This window comes from Rhinolophus ferrumequinum, chromosome 26, assembly GCF_004115265.2.
Source record: "Rhinolophus ferrumequinum isolate MPI-CBG mRhiFer1 chromosome 26, mRhiFer1_v1.p, whole genome shotgun sequence".
Lineage (NCBI taxonomy): Eukaryota > Metazoa > Chordata > Mammalia > Chiroptera > Rhinolophidae > Rhinolophus > Rhinolophus ferrumequinum.
The window spans coordinates 3,485,023-3,504,969 of NC_046309.1; the positions used below are offsets into that span (position 1 = coordinate 3,485,023).

At 46.7% G+C, this 19,947-nt stretch overlaps 1 protein-coding gene across 6 annotated transcripts in view; it reads left to right on the forward strand.

The window, feature by feature from the left end:
• The window catches only part of PRKAG2 (protein kinase AMP-activated non-catalytic subunit gamma 2), a 195,027-nt gene that overhangs the window by 147,692 nt on the left and 27,388 nt on the right, over window positions 1-19,947 (forward strand). For 4 of the 6 annotated variants that reach the window (XM_033099142.1, XM_033099144.1, XM_033099145.1 and 1 more), the window contains 2 exons: window positions 686-755; window positions 18,198-18,304. In XM_033099142.1, the coding sequence (XP_032955033.1) occupies window positions 686-755; window positions 18,198-18,304 (177 nt within the window). The remainder of the gene's footprint in view (window positions 1-685; window positions 756-18,197; window positions 18,305-19,947) is intronic. The other 2 variants (XM_033099143.1, XM_033099148.1) reach the window with 1 other exon arrangement.

The following is a 19,947-nucleotide window of genomic DNA, read 5'->3' on the forward strand; positions in this document are numbered from 1 at the left end:
GTCACGGCCTGTCCTGCGGTGCCATCTCCTCCGGGGTCCCGCAGGCTCGGGCCCCTCTCCCCGGCGTCGCCCCGCCCCCCGCTCCCTACCCCCACCCCCGGGCTGGCCGAGACCACACCTGCGCAGGTTCAACCTGCGGGAACGCGGTGGCCGTGGGTGGCAGGGAAGGTGAGTGGATGTGCGCGGCGGGATGGGAGGGCGAGGCGGGGAAGAGAAAACGGGCCTCGGCTAATGGCCGCGCCCGGCCGCTGCGGGGAGGAGGGCCGCGGCCGGACGGGGGCGCCGCGGCCGCTCGCGCGCGCGCCGGCCCCTGGCTCTCCGCGGTCCTCTTCCCACGCGTTCTCTGCGCGGGTCGGTACCAAAGCCGCCGGCGGCGGGGGGCGCGGACCGTTCCACTCGGGAGGGGCGCAGGTCGGCCGCGGCCTGGGGCGGGGGCGGGCCCGGGCTGGGCCGCGCCGCGCGTCCCGTCCCGTCCCCCGCCCCAGCCCCTCCTCCCGGCCGCGCGGCGCGGAGCGAGGCCGCAGCGCTTGGCCGCCGGGCCGCCGAGCCCGCGCCCGCCCGCGTCCCCACCCGCGGCTCCCGCGCCCCCGCCCCGCCCCCCGCGTCCCCGCGCCCCCGCCCCGCCCGCGCGGCCGGGGACGAGCGCCGCCCAGCGCATGCTGATCCCTGTCCTCCTCCTCCTCAGGCGGCGCTGGCGGCGGCCCCGGGACCCGCGGAAGCCGGCATGCTGGAGAAATTCGAGTTGGAAGAAGAAGGTGAGTGCCCCCAACGGGATGCGACTCCGCTGCTACGCCCGGGGCGGGCGCTGGACCGCGGGTCCCCACGCCCCGGAGGCCGCGGACCCCGCCGCCCGCCCGGCCCCGGCTGCCGAGCGGCCGGGGATGGAGGCGCGGGCGGGCGGAGCGTGTCTGCAGTGGCCGGCGGGTGCCTCCCGAGGGGACACCGAGCGGGGTTCGGGTGAGCCCGGCCAGCGGGCCGTCAGCACGGATGGTTGCTCCTTTTGTCCTTACCAGCCGAACTCGAAGGAGAGCAAGGTGTCGGGCAGTAGTAATTGTTTGTGGTGCCACCGTACACGCAGAGGTAACCCCCAAATGATGGTTAGGGTCTATACCTGTAAATAACAAAAGTGTCCCCTTGTCTGTGTTTGTGAAAATACCCCCAGCAGGGTGTGCCTTCTTGTTTTAAAAGGGAAAGTTAAATAGGAAAACCTGAGGCGGCTTAATGAATTGGTTTTGAGTTCAGGTGACCCTGTCACTCCATCATTGCTATCTCCTCACTTGGGGTTTTTTTGTTTGTTTTGTTTTGTTTTATCCCCTGCCCTGTTTTCTTTTTACTTACCTGGATCTTTTTTTTTTTTTTTGAAGCTGTTAAAATGTGAAGAATAGCTCGATTCTGGGCAAAATTCATATTTAAAATGGAATGTGATGAGCTCAAAGTCAAAAAAGAACTTTGAATAAGATGCTTGACAATTTGAGGAATTTAAAAGACCTCCACATTATCTTGGTTACTCGCATTATTTATTTAGTGACTTCTCTTTTTGCCAAGAGTATCAATAGAATAAAGCTCCTGAACAAAGAAGGTGCCATGTGGATAATGTGTGTTGTGCCAACTTGAAGACTTTTGTTCATTTGCAGTCAGGCAATTACTTAATAAACAACATGCACAGCCAATATGGGAATGTTAACCTGATAGTGTTAGGCCAGTACTTATGTTTATTTTATGCTTTAGATTCCCTGTAGCATTTCACAAACAGCTAGAAAATAATGCATTCATAGTAATTATCATTAAAAGTCTGCATCTGTATTTATTAACAAGTAGTTACATGGTATATTTCAGAATTTTACTGGGATTTGATTTGCTTTTTATCCTACTGAGAAATAATCCAGTTTCTTAAATAAAATCCACCTCATTATTCCTCAGTTTTATTATATCGCAGGTCAAATTTTGGCCGTTGTCCACAGGGCAATATGGTGTCCCCCGTTTCCGTTAAGACTGTGTCAAATCATGAGGGTTTTTGTTTCCAGTATTAGTAACTGAGAGTCCACTGCATTTAAACTTTTTGCAGATGCACAGGGGACAAGGGGAAAGTGGAGAGGATGCTGTTACAGAATAGTTATGGTTAAGATCATAGGCCTAGCTTCAAATCTTACTTCCACTTCTTGTTTAGCTGTGTGACCTTGGACAAGTTGCTTAACCTCTCTGTGCCTTACTTTCCCCATTTATGAGATGGAGCTAACATCATGGTGTTTTGAGGATTTTAAATGAGGTAGTCTGTGCAGTGGTATTTCGTACAGTGTAAACCCATAGTAAGCAGAGTAATTTACTCTGTAAATGTTAGTAACTTATCTTTTGAGTGGCATTAACTACTGTACTGAATTCATAGACTTCTTAAGGCTTTCATTAATGAATACAAACGTAGAGATTCGTCTCAGCATGAGTTTGATGGGTTTTTTTCCTTGAGATTTATTAATTTAATTATGTTGCATTTCTCAGAGCAGATGTACAAGCCTTATTTCTTTTTCATTGTTTCTGCCAATGGAATTAATGTGAAGTATGAAACCTAAGTACCTAAGAAGAGGATCTTCCCATTTTCACTCATCCATTTTTATCTATATTGCTGTCATCCCATTAAAGCATACTGAATTCCACAAATAACCCTGTCAAACATTTCTGGATTTTTTAGGAGGCAGGATGTAAGCTAAGCAGTGGCTTGGAAGCTGTTAGCCAAGATAGAAGAAGGAATAGTATTGGTGTGGTTGTCTAAAATGCTGCTTTGTGGGGTATTTTTTTGTTTATTTTTAACTTTAGATTGCTTATGCATCCAAAATACGGGAAAAATTAAAGACGAAGCAGAATCATGCATTTATTTGGGGGGGGAGCCTTAACATAAGACATTATACCTTTAAATATCCTGCGAACTGATGTGTTAGCAGTCTACATAATTGATAGCTGATGAGTAGATCCTTGTTTAATCTTTAACCCTCCTTATCCAGTTAATGTCATATTTATGCATTGCGGTCAGGAGACATTACTTAGAGATACAGTTGGTGTACATGGAAACACATGACTACTAGTATTTTTGTTACTGTTTTTCTATTTCCTAATACATTGTAACGGCTGCTGTATTTGTTAGAAGCAACTCGGAGGCACTAGTGAAGTTGGAGTAATCACTTAAAATGTCATTTGCGCTGGGAAGAAAGAAAGAGCTGCCCCGCAGTCTCCCCTGCATGGTTCCTGTCTTTTGCCTGGGTTCTGACACCAGCTGCCCACCCACTTTCTGCTGTCCACTCTTCTTGCTGTCACACACTCACCGAGGGACCTTTCTGCAGTGTGTACTGATGGCATCACTATTTTATGGGAAAATCTTGACCACTTTCCTCTGTCTATATATAGGATTAAGTGCGTACATGTCTTCATCTGCGGCCTCCCCGCCGCCTCCTGGCCACACACGCCAGTGATCTGAATGCTTTCTGAGTGTGAGAAGCGCCAGAGATTTTTTTAAGAGGCAGTTGCTAATTCTGTGGGTCTAGGATGGGACCTGAGAGCTCGCATTTCTGCGACACCCCCAGGGGCTCCTGCCGCTGTTTCACAAGCCCCTCCCTGAATAACAAAACTCTGTCGCATACTTTTCTGTGAGGGGCCTGCCGGTCTGTTTAACTTGCCTGTGCCGCTGCAGCAAGGCAGAGGCAGCCAGAGACCAGATCAGCCCCCAGCAGGGCTGTGTTCCATGAAACTTTATCTACAAAAACAGGCGGATTGGGCCCACAGGCCGCCTCTGCCAGACTGCTGCTCTGTGTGTCCCTCACGGTCTCTGGGCCTTAGCGGACGACATTCATTTGAGGGTAAGACCTTCTCTTGCTCCCTTTCTCCACCCTGCCAGTCTTACTAATATATCACCGCTCAACCCAAATCTCACCCTCTCTTTGAGGCTGTGCCCCAAATCCCTTCTATACTTCTCTAACAGTTCATCTTTCTCTTCCCAGTGCCAGATGTGGCTGGGACGCAGTAGGTGCTCAGCAGTGTTTCGGAATCTCAGTGAAGACATTGTTTATACCGTAGTCCCCCCTATCCATGGGAGTGATACATCCAAGGCCCCCAGTGGATGCCTGAAACCACAGATAGTACCAAACCCTGCATAGACTATGTTTTTCCCTATATGTATGTAGCTATTTCACTTAAAGGAAGCACTCTCCAGCTTCTCTTTGGCATATCCAAATCGCCAGCATCACCACTCTTGCTTTGGGGGCATAATTAAGTGAAATAAGGGTTACTCTGACATCAGCACTGAGGTGCCATCGTAGTCAACCCGATCTGATAACCGAGCACGTTACTAAGTGACAAACAGGCAGGAGACCCTGGACAGAGGGATGGTTCACGTCCCAGGCAGGACAGACCAGGACGGCGCCAGAGTTCATCACGCTACTCAGAATGGTGCACAGTTTAAAACTTAGGAATTATTTAGTTCTGGAAATTTCCATTTAATATTTTTTCAGACTACGGTGTACCGTGGGCAACTGAAAGTACAGAAGGAGAACCTGCAGGTAAGGGGGGACTGCTGTAGTTACTTCATGGACATGTTGGGAGGATTAAATGATTCCGTATATGCAAAGTGATGAGAACAGTGCCTCGCCCATAGAAATCACTTTATGTGTTTGCTTTTCAAATTTTTTATTGTTACATCCGTCCTATCTCTGTTTGGTTTTTATCAGAATTAACAGTCTTGAACTTACTTAATGGCAGGACCAAGCACAGTACTTTTAAGCACCTAAACACAACTGTGACTATTTTTTGAAGTAGGTAAGTATTCAGCAGTTTATTCGTGATCAATAAGTCTCTAATTCTGGGCCGACTTCAGGAGTCGTACAGCCCCCCTGGAACTGTGTTGTCTCCTGCCTCCCCTTCGCCACATCAGCCATCGCGGCCTCTTCAGTGATTTCGGGCTTTCTGTCCCTAACTTGCTGTAATTGTCCCCTCCCCCTTAGCTGTCTCGCCAGCTGACCTCCCTATCTGCCCCTCCCATTCCCACCACTTGCTTCCTCCTCGACATCCCTTCTGTCCTAGCTGTTCTTTCTTCACCTGCCAGGTGTACTTTTCCAAAGTGTAATCCTTTCAGAACTCGTCTCCAAATTCATATTTATATTAAGGCTGGTCAACCTCATGCACGCTGATCAAAAACAGGTGAGAAGTAGGGGCCTCTTTTTGTAGGAGGGAAGGCGTCGTTCTTTAGTCAGTAATCTCGGCATTTTAGGCCCCGTTCTGCGAGGAAGTAGCTCTGTCCTGGGATGATGCACCGTCTCTGGGGACTTTGTTCGTTTTGTTGTTGTCACCGTGGGTTTTCTCTAAAACAAGGCCCAGCACTTGGCAAACGTGTACTTTTCCTTCTAGCTCGAAAATAGGACCTAAGGCAACCAGCAACCATGCTACTATATAAACTCAGAAAAAGAACCAAAATCTGTGTTCACGCAAACTCATGTATGTTTAACTGGCTGACGTTGCCCCAAAGTAAGCAAAGTAAGGAAATTGGGACAAAAATCTTAGCTATGACAGTGGCTTGTGGCCCTCCAAAGGGCCACAGTACATGGACAGCTGTGCAGTACATCTGTGGTTTGAAAGTGTCACGGGGACAGGACAGGTAGGGGATGTATAAAGAGTCTCAGAGGGTGATGGGTAATGTAGAAAAGGCTTGAAGCACTGACTTCCTTAGGGGAGAGGAATCTCGTGGGTATTTGTGGTAACCTGTGACAGTATTCTGTCACTTAGCTTTCAGAGCAGCTGCTCAGTGAGGGCACTTACTGGCTGTCGGGTGAGGGGTACTGGCCTCCGGTAGTGGACACGCTCAAGTGACAGGTTTGTGATGAAGCCCGGTGGGTCTGGCAGCATGAGAGAGCTCTGCTAAGGTGTCGTCCGCCCTCTGCCCTTCCCCTCTGAGTTTGCACACCCACCTTACACGAGAGATGATTGTTTGTTGATGAGACACGTAGCTATAGTTTTACGAAATATATTTAATTCAGTGTTTTCTTCTGTAGCTGGCCCCCTACTTAAAAGCTTCCCGTATTTACTAGACTGCAGGTACACATTTTAATGTCTCTCGTGGCAGGATGTAGCCTCCCATTGAGGGGACCTTACCTTCAATGGGACGGAGTGGTTGTCTTCTAGACCGAGCAGGTTTTGTCACCTGACATGAAAAGAGCCCTGGCTACTTTAAACAAAAAGGCGAGTGCAGAGGGGGACTTGGGGATTTCTGAAAGTGGGACTTGTCCCCAGGCTTCACAAGTACCTGGAAAGGCAGCAGTCGCCAAGGCAGCACCTGGGTCATCGCCACGATGAGGTGTCTCCATCCCCTTCCCTCTCCAGACGGACTCTGTCTGCTCCTTGCTGGGTGCTCGGCCCCAACCCCACCGGTCATCTGACCGATGGCTCAGACAGCTGTGCCATGGCCAGGGCTGGTCCCATCCTATAGCTCTGCGAGGGACAGACAAACCCTGAAAAGTTGTTACACCAGGGTCCCCGCGACTTTACATTTTACCTGTGAATTTTAAAGTGGGAAAACTGTTGGTACTACAGAGCATTTGGCATTTACTTGAAAAAAATGGAGGAATCCTTCTACCCTTTCCATGTGATTATCATGATGGCTGGCGTCTGCTGAGCATATGGAGGCACTAAGTCGTTTACAGGTGTCTCATCTAACCCCTTACCCCATCTAACAACCTTAAGACGTAAATATTTTTATTTTCCCTATTGTATGGAGGGGGAAGTCAAGAAAGGAAGAGGTCGAATAAATGCCCTCAGGGGACACATCTGGGAACCGGGTTTCAAACACAGTCTTCCAGAGCTGGTGCTCGGAGCCGGCCTGCATAACCGATGCGGAGCGATCCTTCATTCAGAAACCCTCTCCATGTATTCCCACCTCCTAGACTTTCTTAAGCCCTTTCCACCAGGCCGCCCAGGCTCACCAAGGTGGTGACCGATGGCTCCATTTTGCAAACTCCAGTGGACACCTCCCTGCCCTCTTAGTAACAGTCGGCAAAGAGGACTGTTCCCCTGCCCCACACAGCACTCTGGTATTCTCCTCGCACCTATCTGGCTTGTAGATTTCCTTGGCGGTTGTTACTCTTCTTTCTTTTTCTTGGTAACAGGTTTAGTGCGGTAACTTACATACCATCCGATTGCTCTTCTTCCTTGAGCGTGAGATACTGGACTTCCTCATGGCTCTGTCAGAGGCCCGCTCTCATTTATACCCTCACCTTCGCCAGTCTTCTTCCCTTCCATGGCTTTAGTTACCATGACACCTGTCACCCAGTGTTGTAATCCCATGGATTTAGTTACCACGCTGCTTTAATAACTGATGATACCCAAGTAGGTATCTCCAGCCACATCTGTCCTGAGTATTCAGTTGCCTGCTCGGTGTCTCTGCCTGATTCATCTCGCGACCGCTCTGTTCTGCCCCGCTCCCCTCTTGTTTTTTAAAGCCAGCCTGATGCAGTGAGTGGCACCATGTCCTCCTAGCTGTTTGTTTGTTTGTCACGAGAATGCTGGTTAGGTCCAGCGCTCTTGCTCTCCCATGTCCAGGTAATCACATCCTCTCGCTTTTACTTCCTGAGTACTGCCTCTCTCTGTCACTTCTGCCCTCAGTCTAGGCCAGGCCACCACCATCTCTCTCTTGAACTAGTGAGGAGCGTGGTGTGTCCCAGAATCTACTCTGACCCCTGCCATCAGTCCCCCACACTGCAGCTAGAGACATAAAAACATGTATCTAATCATGTCGCTTCCGTGGGTAAAAGCCTTCAGTGACTTTCCTTGCCTTTCGCTGGAGCCCGGATTTCTCGCCCTGTTCTCCGATGCACCTTCTCGCCCTTCCCTCTGCTGCCTCATCACGTGCCTCCAGCTCCCTGGTCCTTACATTCCTCAGAGTGCTGTGTGCTGCCGCGCCTCTGGGCTCCACACAAGCTGCTCCCTCCTCCCAGAGCCTGCGTCCCCCTCCTCTTGGCCATCAGTTCTCAGTGGAAATGCCGCATCCTCGGGGAAGCCCCAGACGGACATCGCTTATGGTCTCAGGATGCCCAGAGTTGAGGGCTGTTACGGAGAGACGCATTTACTCCTGTTTCTTTACCAGTGAACTGGAAGCTCTAGAAGGATGCCAGGTCTCGAAGATATTATGGTGAATAAGACTTAGTTTTCAGTATTTGGAGTGTGTAAAGCTTTAACGTTCACTCTGGCACCTGGGCCTAGTGCACTTCAAGTGGTTAAGGTTCTTTCTTACAAAGAAATCTGGCATTTCTGTTCAAGGTGACCAAGCAACATTTTAAATTCCGAGTCACCAGTAGTGCATTGTCCCATGACAGCTGCTTCCCCAGCCACAGCTTCAGGGTCCGTGCCAGACGTTCCCCTGGTGGATACTGTAAGCACTGTCCAGTTGGCAGCATATCCCATTCCTCAGAGTCAGCCTGCAGGAAAGATGGTGTTACTGCCACTTCACAAATGACGAAGTTCAGACGCAGAGTGATTAAATATTTGCTCACGGTCCCAGGGAAGGTGATGGCAGATCTGCCCCTTCTCTCTTCTGTACTCGGTCCTCTGGGAACCTTGTTTACCTGGAATCCGCACTGGACAAGACTGGCCAGCTACCTGACATACTTGAGGAAAGTACCTGAGTGAGACCTGTGAGCTTATAGACCCATCTTCTGTTGTTAGTGCTTCACTCTGCAAATCGGTTTTTCACATTTTGATTTGAAGTTGTAATTCTTCAGAGTGCTCCCACGTATTAGAAGGACAGTATGTGCCACATTAGAGATAGCCAGAGGCCTACAGCAGAAGGACCCATTGTGTTGCTAAGCCCCAAAGATGTGCACACATTTGTGGACATATGTTTCAGCTCTGGTCAGCTGGCCCGTGTCAGTGTGAGTTAGAATGCGTTTTGTCAGAATCTCAAACTGGAAGACGCAGTGGGCATTCGGGGGAGTGCCAGCCTTCAGTTCACCTGATTGGATGGACGTGGACTGAATGGGGCTCCACACTTGTGACTCAAGGTGGTTTGCTAAATATATTCATTTCTCTCTCTTCCCTCCTAAAATTCTACTGAAAGAGCAGCTGTCAATGAAATCGAATACAAAAGGTGGTCTTGCTCAACAAAAGTAAAAGCTTGGTTCTAGGAAAAGACCAGTAAAGTGGATAAACTTTTGCAAAGTCTGTTCAAGAAAAAAATAAGTGAAAATGCAAAGCATTGAAAAAGGGGGCTTAAAAAAACAAAACAAAAAAAACATAAAAAATAATTTAAAATTTTTTTAAAAAAGAAGAGGTACTTCTTAATTATAAATGTAGAGTTTAGAAAATAACATTACAAAGAAACATATATATATATACACACACACACGTATATATATACATACATGTGTGTGTGTGTATATATATATATATATATATCAAACTATACCAATAAATTTCAAAGTCTTTTTACTTTTGAATACATTTTATCAACTTTTATTTTCCTGGTTAATTATCCCTTTGCTCGGTCACCATAAAATAATTGAATTGCACACTTGAAATGGGTGAGCTGTATGGACGTGAAGTACCTCAATGAAAACTGTTTTTTGAAAAAAGTAATTAAAAGTCCTCACCCTCCCTTTGCCCCTGCCGAAGAGGCCTGATGGTCAGCCTGTTGATGGGTGAGTTCTGTAAGACCTTCAAGAAACACTGAATGCCTCGGTTATTTGAATTATTTTGGGGCATAAGAAAGGATGGCAGCTTCCCAGCTCATTCTGTGAAGCTGGCTTGATCCCGACATCAAAACCAGGTGACAGCGCATGAAGAAGAAAACAAATGACTAACCTGGCATTTAAAATATGGGCCGAACTCCTACATAAACCTCAGCATAGTGAGCCGTGTACCGGGCTGTGAGCAAGCAAGGTTTGTCCCAGAAATGCAAGAAGACTGCACTTCACTACGAACCGCAAGGGTTTCAGGTCAACAGATTAAAGGAGAGAAACCTCTGGGTGTCTCAGATATTGGAATAGAGATTGATAAAATTCAGCATTTGTTCCTTTAACAAAATCCTCTGTAAGCTAGTAGGAGAGGAAACTTCTTCCAGTTGCTGAAAGCCACCTGCCCTAAGTGGTGGGGGCCAGTGCAGGGGAGCTCCTGGCCTCGTCCCAAAGGTGTGCTTGCTTTCCTGACCTGCGTGGTGCTCTGCATGGCTTGATCCCCGTGAGCTTACCTGGGTCCTCACTGTTGCTGCAGCTCAGTAATTGGGTCTGTTTCCTGAATAAAAGAAAACATGGGCTACAGTAGATGCTTCAGTCATGTGGTTCCTAGACTTCATCGTGCAGCCATTTTAAAACTCTGATGAGGATCACGGAGAATTTCAAGGTCACTGTTTGTCTGTCTGACATTCCTTAGGCATGTAGCGCAGCTCATTGTGAACTACCTAACTGGGGAAACTGTGAGCCTGTACTTACCTGCACTTTTCCTTCCTTCCTCGGAACTCTTTGCCCCCAGCCTAGAAGGGCACATGCATTTCCCTCTTCAGTGGATACTTCGCCCTCAACACACAAAACCAAATGCAAATAGCATGGAGAAGGGGGAAAATCTAATGCTTTTCATTTATTCTACTATCTTATAAGTCCTGTAAAAGTAGATTTAAGCCTTAACTTTGTTAATGTTCACATCTCTAAGCACTTTAGAAAAATGTATGAGTTTAATCTTTCCCATATACTTTTAACTTCCGTGTTCCCCTTTTTGGCTTATTTCTTGCTAATCAATTTTAAATGATTTTCTAAGAAGGAAAAGATACTGTATGAATATAGTCAAGTTGTGTGTCTAAATGTAGAATAAAGGATCAAAGATGAATGTTAAAATAACTGACATAGTGATAATCTTTTACACTTTTAAATTTAAAATTTGAATTTTGACGTTAAACCCTGGGACTAGCCAGCATTTTTCGTTTGCCATGGAGGACGTCAGTCATTGCTTTAGTGCTGAGCGCACACCAACAGGAGCGGATCAGAGCGAGCAGCTGCTCCCCTGTACCCAGGCTTTCGTTCTGGCAGGACTCTGATGCACTGTCTCGGCGCAGAGGGGTTCACTGGGCCCTGGGCCCAGAGCCAGCAGAATGAGTTCCGTGTAGTGCTGACGGTGTGGTGACATCATTAGAGAACCAGGGCCGTTTGCTGAAAGCTGCCTCTGTTGTTTCCTTTCACTTCTCTTGGTGAATCGGGTCCCTCTGTGGTCTGGAGAACACGGAGCAGCAAGCGTTGGGGGCCCTGCCTGCCACCTCATCTCACTCTCGTTCTCTGTCTCCCTTCTTTAGTCTGCTCTTTCTTAGACTAATGATCGAATGACAGTCTGTCCCCTTCGTTTTCATACACGTAAGGCTGCAAGCGACAAAGAATCACACCATCTTAGAATATATTGTTTAACAAATCCTTTCCGAATTAAAATTCTGTGTACATAGTTTCTAGAGAAAGTGATTTATGACGGGAGTGGTCATCTCTGAAATGTGACTCCGTCAAGTAGTTTTGCTGTATTTTCAGGTTTTTAAAATGCGTATGCAGTAGTGTGACCATTCTAAGGTCTTCTGCAATTTTATTCAATTCAATTACATTTTCGTCCAAAAGTATTAGAAACTAGCTTCAATATAAAACATACCTGCAAACACTTTTAAAGCTTTAGATCAATGCTGTTACTTTCATTTTTAAAAATTATATGGGACACTACCATGGGTACATTATTTCTCTGACTAAAAACATCCATTTGCAATCCTTCAATCTTATAAAGGTATATAAATAAGTTTCTTTACTGATCATTAAATCTAGATTCACCAGTATTCTTTTAAACCTGTTTAGGTTGTTATTTTTCTCCCTGAGGTTAGAAATGTAATACAGTAATCTCGGATTCATACTTGGTCCTCTGCGTTTTACGAATGTGTCTTTCAGTGACAGACAACTGAGTAGGCAGGAGCTTGTCCTAATACGGGTGAGGAACCTTCTGGGTGCCTGTCCACTGCTTCGCAAAGCCCCAGTCGGAAGGAAGGGCAGACCTCTACCTTTAGTACCAGGCGTACGACAACCCCCAAAGTGAGCGACTCACAGACATTAATGGGAACTTCAAAACTGGAGCCATCACTTCTGCCGTGAGGGCCGTAGGAAGGCGGTAGGGGCCGAGATCCTTTAATTACTTCAGCAAAGACCTTTATTCCAAATAAGGTCTCCTTCTGACGTTGCAGGTGGACATGTCCTTTGGGGGGTCCACTAAACCCACTACAGAAAGGCAGGTAGGGTTTCAGTAGGCTGTGGTAGGATGGGAAGGCAGTGTTCTGGAAGAGAGAGGAGTGTGCCCAAAGCAGACACAGAAACACAAAGGGCACATTCCCAACGTTGAACTTCCCAAAGTTCAAGAACTTCCCTTTGATAAGGAGGTATCAGTGTGATCCTAGAGTTAAGTTTCCCAGGGGATGTGGGCAGAAAGGTGGATTAGAGATAGATTGCTAGAAACCTCCAGTGACAGTGATGTGGGTACTTGTGTGTTGTGTACCGTGTTCCCCCGAAAATAAGCCCTCGCCGGGCCATCAGCTCTAGTGCGTCTTTTGGAGCAAAAATTAATATAAGACCCGGTCTTATTTTACTGTAAGACCGGGTCTTACATAATATAAGACCGAGTATAATATAATATAATATAATACTGGGTCTTGTATTAATGTTTGCTCCAAAAGACGCATTAGAGCTGATGGTCCAGGTAGGTCTTATTTTTGGGGAAACACGGTAGGAGTGAGGACTCTTCCAGAGTTACTGAGAGCAGAGGGTGGTACGTAATCGGATCTGCTTTTACAAAGAGGAATGCTTTACTTCCACACTTGCCTATTTAGAGTGAATAATTGCATTTACACTCATATGTTGCATTTTCAAATTGTTTTGTTAACCTTCACAAATGAAACACTTTAATATATACTTTCTAATTCCCACTAGTATTCTTTAGCAACTTCCTTGAACAATATGTTAGCTTAGCGTCGTATTGGAAGCGTGGTAAGATTTACAGTCATTGCACAGCCAGCCAGCCTCCTTCGGTAGACCAGTAAGTCAAGGGCCAATATAAGACTGTAATTATGCTTCTATCCAGTCGTATATAAAATAACAAAGAATGGAACATTGTGATAATATCTTAACCTCAATTACCTTTTGAATAATGAGAGTTTGAACTTCTTGCCTTCTCAGGAATTTTAATAATGCATTCCAAACAACCTGTTATTGTTGAATGGTTTTGGGGTTTTTTGGTTTTTTTTTTTTTTTTTTTTTGGTTTAACTCCAAATTCTTCTAGTTTTCTATTTCAGTGCATTTTTTTCCTTCAAGTGCAATTTGAGACTTCATTATAATGTAAATAATACAAATAACGCTTCCTATAATCAGCTTACATTGAATGGGGAAAAGCAGTAACATTTTATAATATTTTACTGTCTTTTTCTGCCTTAAAATGTTAACACTTTTGTTATCAATGTGGTTTTATTACATCAGTAATGATCTGTTCTTACTGCAAACCAAAATAAATTTTGTTATCCTCTGTTTTATATGGTTAACATTTTGCATTTGCTTTGTTTGGTCAAGCTTTTTACATTTTAAAAAAGTATTGTAAATCCTCCTCAAGACCCATAGCCGCAGTCTAGTCATGAGAAAACCATCAGACGTTCCATTTGAAGGCCGTCCTCCAAGGTACCACTGCCCAGCCCGCCCCAGAACGACCCCAGCCATTCAAACAAAGGAAGGTCTAAGGAACCACCACAGCCCGAGGAGCCTCAGGAGACGTGGCCGAATGTCATGTGCTACCCTAGAGGGACAAAAACGAAGGAAATCTGAATACCGAAAGGACTTTTGTTAATAATTTGTTCGTTATTATTTTACTGGTTCATTAATTGTTACAAATGTCCCATACCAGTGTAAGACGGATGGAGGAAACGCAGCTCTCAGCGTCGTCGGGGCGCTGGTGTGCGCGCAGGAAAGGACCCCGGGAGCCCCACTCCCTCACCGGCCTCACTGCCTGGGAAGCGCTCACAGAGGACCCCGAGGGCCCAGCTCCCCACAAAGCCCCAGCTGACCTGGAGGCTGCGGGTGTGAGCAGGGAAGGCCGGGGAGGACGTGGGCAGAAGTGAACGCCACACAGACTTGGAATGGGCTCCACGCCCATACCCATCCAGCGGCGAGGGCGGACGCCCTGCTGGCCTGAGCACCACCTCTGACAATCCTAACGGAGTATGGGGTTGTGGCTCAAAGTCTAAAATAAACATCTTGAATCCACACTGAGATAGACAGACAACTCTCCCGTGCAGAATTCCACGTGCCTTCTTCAGATGCTGTGCCCTCAAGGAGGTGGCACATAACTCCTGACCCGTTTAAGTGCGCGCTGCGCGTACCTGTGACTTCCTTGCAAAGACTGCAGGGTGAAAGGAGGGAAAGAGTGCAGTGGAGATACCTGACAGCCATTACCAGAGCAGGTGATCCAGCTGAGGAGTCCTGTTGACGGCAGGTCCCCTCGATGTGGTGGGATGATGTGGCATTTGCCTGACGGTCTTCCTCCCAAAACACACAAGCCCAAGATTGAGATCATGAGAAGACATCGTACAAATCCAAACTGAGGGCCATTGTACAGAACCCCTGCCCGGGACTCCTCTACACTGTCAAGGTCATCGACACCGAGAAACTCACAGTCTGGGGGAGCCTGAGGAGCGTGGTGACTAAATGTGCTCTCCTGTGGGATCCTAGACCAGACACAGGACATTAGGGGAGACTAAGGAAATCCTAATGAAGGGTGAACTCCGTCAGAATGTGTCAGCACTGGCTCGTTAGCTGTGACAAATGTGCCACAGTAACATCGGGCGTGACCTTTAGGGGAAACCTGGTGTGGGGTGTACGAGGAACTGTTTCATCTGCACAGCTTTTCTGTAAATCTAAAGCTATTTAAACTAAAACGTTTATTTAAATATTTTTAAAACTCAACAGAAGAATTATGATGGTACCCTAAAAAAACGTTTAACACAAAACTTAGGGTTTAAAATTCTGAAAGTTTGAGTATTTCTTTTCATAGTATTTTAAGGTTTTGTTTCAGATAGTCATAGGATATTAACATCTGTAATGTGTGCTCCTTTTATGAAAAGTCTTGATTTAATTCATGAACAAAATATTTTGTTAAGGGTTCCTTCTAGGAGATGGATTATTACATTTTATTGTCGTTTCCATCTTGAATTCATTCATTTGAACTTGAGTGTGTGGATCTGTCCAGCATTTTGTGACATAACTAGTAGTTCGCTGCACTGGTCTTTGACCTTTGTGTTTGCACAAATCCCCGCACTGAATAGGCTATGAGGAAACCACACGGTGGACAGCATGGCAGCCTCATCTTTGGCAATATGAGAGCAGTGAGGGCAGAAATGGTTCAGAACTTCCTGTCCAGCTTTTACCAGAGCTTTCTGTGTTTCTTTCCTGTCAAGACTCCTGCTTTCCAGTAGATCAGTGTTTCGGGGGAAATGGAAGCACAGGAACTTAAATGTCATCCTTCCAGGCTCTGACTGCTGCCTACATTCATGCGTAAGCCCCACCCTGGTCCTCGGTCATGTTCGTGATGGTCTCGTGACAGTTGGTGTCTCCTCCACTGGCTGTAGAACCTGTGAGGGCGGCAGCACATTTTTCGTATCCCTGGGGACCCCAGCCTCGCACAGTGGAAGCTGTTGGTAGTGGATCCTGCCGATGCCTCGCCTACATCCAAGTTCTCTTATTTCACCATCTCTGCCAGAGGGCATTCCTTGGCACCCAGGCAGAAATGCCAGAGGTAATGCCTCAGGATGACCGCTAACCGAAGCGGGCAGGAGTGGTCGTACTCAGCTAGTTACCTCCTGGGTGATCTGGGATCCGGTCCATCTCCTGTTGCGTTGCTTATAGCCAGGTGACCTCATGCTCTGGCATCGTGGGAGTTTGGAGGGCAGAGACTGTGTTGGGCGTGTTCACCTTTGTGTCTCGACACGGGACGGTGCCTGGTAGACAGCAGCACTCCACAAGTATCTGCTGGACACACGTGCACGAGTAGATGAAGCAGCAGAGTTTTCCTGGTGAGCAGTGCCAGAGTCTTGGACAGATTTAAATCCTGCTGTGGTCACTTCCTATCTGACTTCAGGGCAGTTACTTAGCTTCTCCTAGCCACCGTTCGCTCATGTGTAAAGTGAGGAAATTCACGCATGCCCCTCCAGGTTGTTACCTAAATCAAAGGTGATTGGTTGTAATGCCTGGTGTCACAGTACAGACATGCCTGGCCCACAGTCAGCCCTCAGTGTGCATGTGTCGTGGGTAGGTGGCCTTGAGGTTGGGTGGCAACTGGACAAGAAAAGGTAGAGAAGGATGCTTAGATTAAAGCAGAATGAACAAGTTCAAGGACGTGAGAGTAAAGACAGTAGGGAGCTTAGCAGGGAGCCGGTTGCCTGGACCTGAGAACAGGAAGTGGGGAAATAGGTTCCTGAGAGGCCAGACCACGGAGGGCAGACTGTGAGGTCTGACTCGATTCCGTGAGCAGGAGCGGAGATATTTGAGAAGGGAACTGTCCGAGAAGTGACTGGAGTGATGGGATTATGAATTATTTTACCCTGAGGAGCGATCGGAATTGAAAATAAAGATTTGGGAGCGGTTTGCATAGTTTATCATGAAATGGGCAAACCAGCCAGCATGTCCTGAGTCCCACGAAGGAAACCAAAGAAGAACGAGGGAGGGCTGCTTTCCACAACCAAGGAACTTGGTCATTGTCCTGCTTTTAACACTCACTTTGTTAAGGACTTGATACAGTAACTTTTTTCTTCCCATGTATTTCCCAGGCCGTCTAAGTCTCCCCAGAACGTACCGACCTGTGCGGGCTAAATGGAGGTGTCAGAGTCGCTTGGAGACGTAGACGCTGAGCTGGGCCATGAGCACAGTCTGGAGTTGGGGCATCGCAGGCAGGCCCGTAGGACGATCGTCCTGGCAAAGAGCAGAGCTTTGGGGTCTGGAGGCGTCTGGGTTCAGATTCTGCTAATGCAACTTCTCAGTCATGTCCTCGAGCTGCGGTCTAGTGAAGGAGGATGTAAGTGGGCCAAGAGGAGATGCGACTATGCTCCAGGCCGAGGACACAGTCACTGAAGGCGGTGGAAGAAGAGAGCGGAGCATTTAGGAAGGGGGAGAGGAAACTTGGTGCTGGAGGGAGTCCTGGGGAGTGGGGGGCACACCTTTCAGGGCACGGTCCCGTGGGCTGCGTCAAGGATTTTGTCTTGTTTCCTGAAGTAGTTAGAAGCCATTGAAGCGTTTTCAGCAGAGGTGTGACATGATTCGATTTGTGTCTGGCAAAGCCGTTCTGGATGCAGTGTGGACAGCTGTTGAAGAGAACAAGGTTGAAAGCAAAGAGACCAGTTAGGAGGTTGGAGTATTTATCAGATCTAGGGTAGTGGCCGTGGATGGAGGCCACATAGAGAAATAGGTGGAAACTAAGAGATACTTGTGGTGTGAACTCAACCGCGCATCGTGACAAATAGGTCCAGTATGACAGGAATGATGCCTAGATTTCTGCACCATTGGCGGATGGTGGTGCCACACAGTTATAAATGTACTGTAAACCCTCACAATACATTGTCCCTTTTATCAGCTGTCAATCACCTTTTACAGATTTAAATGATAAGACATATTTGTCCACATAATGACTGTTTTCTGTGCACTTTGTCTCCTTATGTAGGTCCGTATTTCTTTTTGACATTTATGTAAATGGTACCTTTATATAAAAATATTTTTAATTCCCAATTGTTCATTGCTAGTATATACAAAAACAATAGCATAGTTTTTGTTTTTTATTAACTCTGCCTTCTGTAACCTTGCTAAACTTTTTTTTTAGATCTGGAAACTTGCAGATTCTTTGGTATTTTCTGTGTAGAAAATCAAAGTCTGCAAATAAAGACCGTTTTGCTTTTTCCTTTTCAGTCTGCATGCTTTATTTTATTTTATTTTCCTTGCCTTATTGCACCAGCAAGCACCCCAGCATGGCGCTGAATAGAACTAGCGAGAGTGAACACCCCTGTCTTCTCACTCTCACCGGGAAAACATTCATAGTTTCCATTATGTCTCTTAGCAGGAGGTTTTTCATACATACTCTTTAGCCAATCGAGGAAGTTCTGTATTATTACTAACATTTGCCTTTCTTCTTCCCTTTTTAGCAGAAGACTCAGAAAGTGGTGTTTACATGCGATTCATGAGGTCACACAAGTGTTATGACATTGTCCCAACCAGTTCAAAGCTTGTCGTCTTTGATACCACATTGCAAGTAAGTGTGCTCAGTTTCTGTGAACGTTTGGTATGTACTTGGATGGCCACTGTATGAGGTGATGTAAACGCAGCAGCACCAGCCGACATGCATCGAGTGCCTTCACACGGCAGGCTCTGTTCTGAGGGTGTCTGAGTTCACAGTGAGGCGGCCGTATGAGGACCGTGCTGTTACTATCCTTCTTCTCCAGATGAGGAAAGTCAAGTTCTAGAGCTAAAGGACTTAGTCACACAGCTTAATCCACAATTCCTAGAATTTAAGAACTTCGTCCACAGAGCTGGTGAGTGGTGGGGTCTGTAATTAGAGCTCAGGTCTCTCTGATGTGTGTTCGAGCCTAAGTTATGAACTGTGAAACTGCACTGCCTCCCTCAGTGTATCCTGATGCTTTTTATTTAGTGGAATATATAAGCTCATTTGAAATATTGGTTAAAAAGAAAAAACTTACTACAATGGAGTATCTCTTGGGAGATCTTTATTGATCTCATTTTTAGCGGAAAATTGGAGCCTTATCATTTGGTATTAAAATTGTGCTTATTATAGCTCATTTTATGCCAATATGACTTACAATCGTATATGAAAAGTTATAAATTCAGCGTTGTGATCAAATGTCATCCAATGTAATAAAATGTATGTCTACACATACATACACGTATACGTTTAGTGTCTGTGTTTATACATAAATCTTTACCAAGCAGGACTGTCTTCAGCTGTGTCCCCAGAAGCAGCCGCCAAGCCAGGAATTCATGGGCATTTGGCCCGTTATTAGGGTCCCCCCCAGGGAGCCGCTGAGGGCCTGGGATGAACTGGAAGGCAGAAGCCTGCAGGTGCTGCTCTCGGGCAAAGTCCCATGGGGGCGGCCTGTGCTGACCCCTCAGCAGGATGCGTGGGGGGAAGGTGCCCTTGGTCACCTCAGCCCCTTGCGTTCGTCCAGGGCTGTCCTGGGACACGTCCGCCCAGGCCCTGCTAGCCTTACCCAGTGCTCGGACCCCCCCGCAGCCTGGTCTGCTGTCATGCCTAGTGGCACGCCCTGAACCTCTTCTTCTGAGGACACTTGGGCCCTTGCTGTCCTCTGACACTTTGCCTGCAGCCAGTGCCAGCTGCACAGAATTTCCAGGAATGTAAAAATGGTTTTGTTCTTAATTTTATTTTCCAGTTGTTTTTTGTTAGCACATAGAAATACAATTGATTTTTGTAAATCAACCTCATATCTTATATCTACTAAATTCACTTTAGACCAAGTAACTTTCAAGGTCCTTTCTAAAACCCTAAGATTCTCTGATTCTTTGACACAAAGAGGACAGGGAACCCTCCAAATACGGTATTATAGGAGGGAAGGTAGTAGACAGTAACTTGAAGAAATACAGTCTCTACCACTGTAACTACAGATTTCAGTAGTAAAAGAAGTAGAAACTCTGAATTCCCAAAAAGAACTGCCAGCTCAACCCATCTCACCCTCCCTCCTACCACCGAAAAGACTTACCTTTTTCAAGTATCAGTAGTTCTCCTGACCGTGGGTTTTCCACCAAGAGAAAAGTAAGTTGCAGCTGGTACAACCTGTCTGTTCTCACTCTCAGCTTCTCCCTTGCCATGAAATTGACTTTCTTCTGAATTTAGAATTTAGCCAAAGTGAGTAATCCATGAAA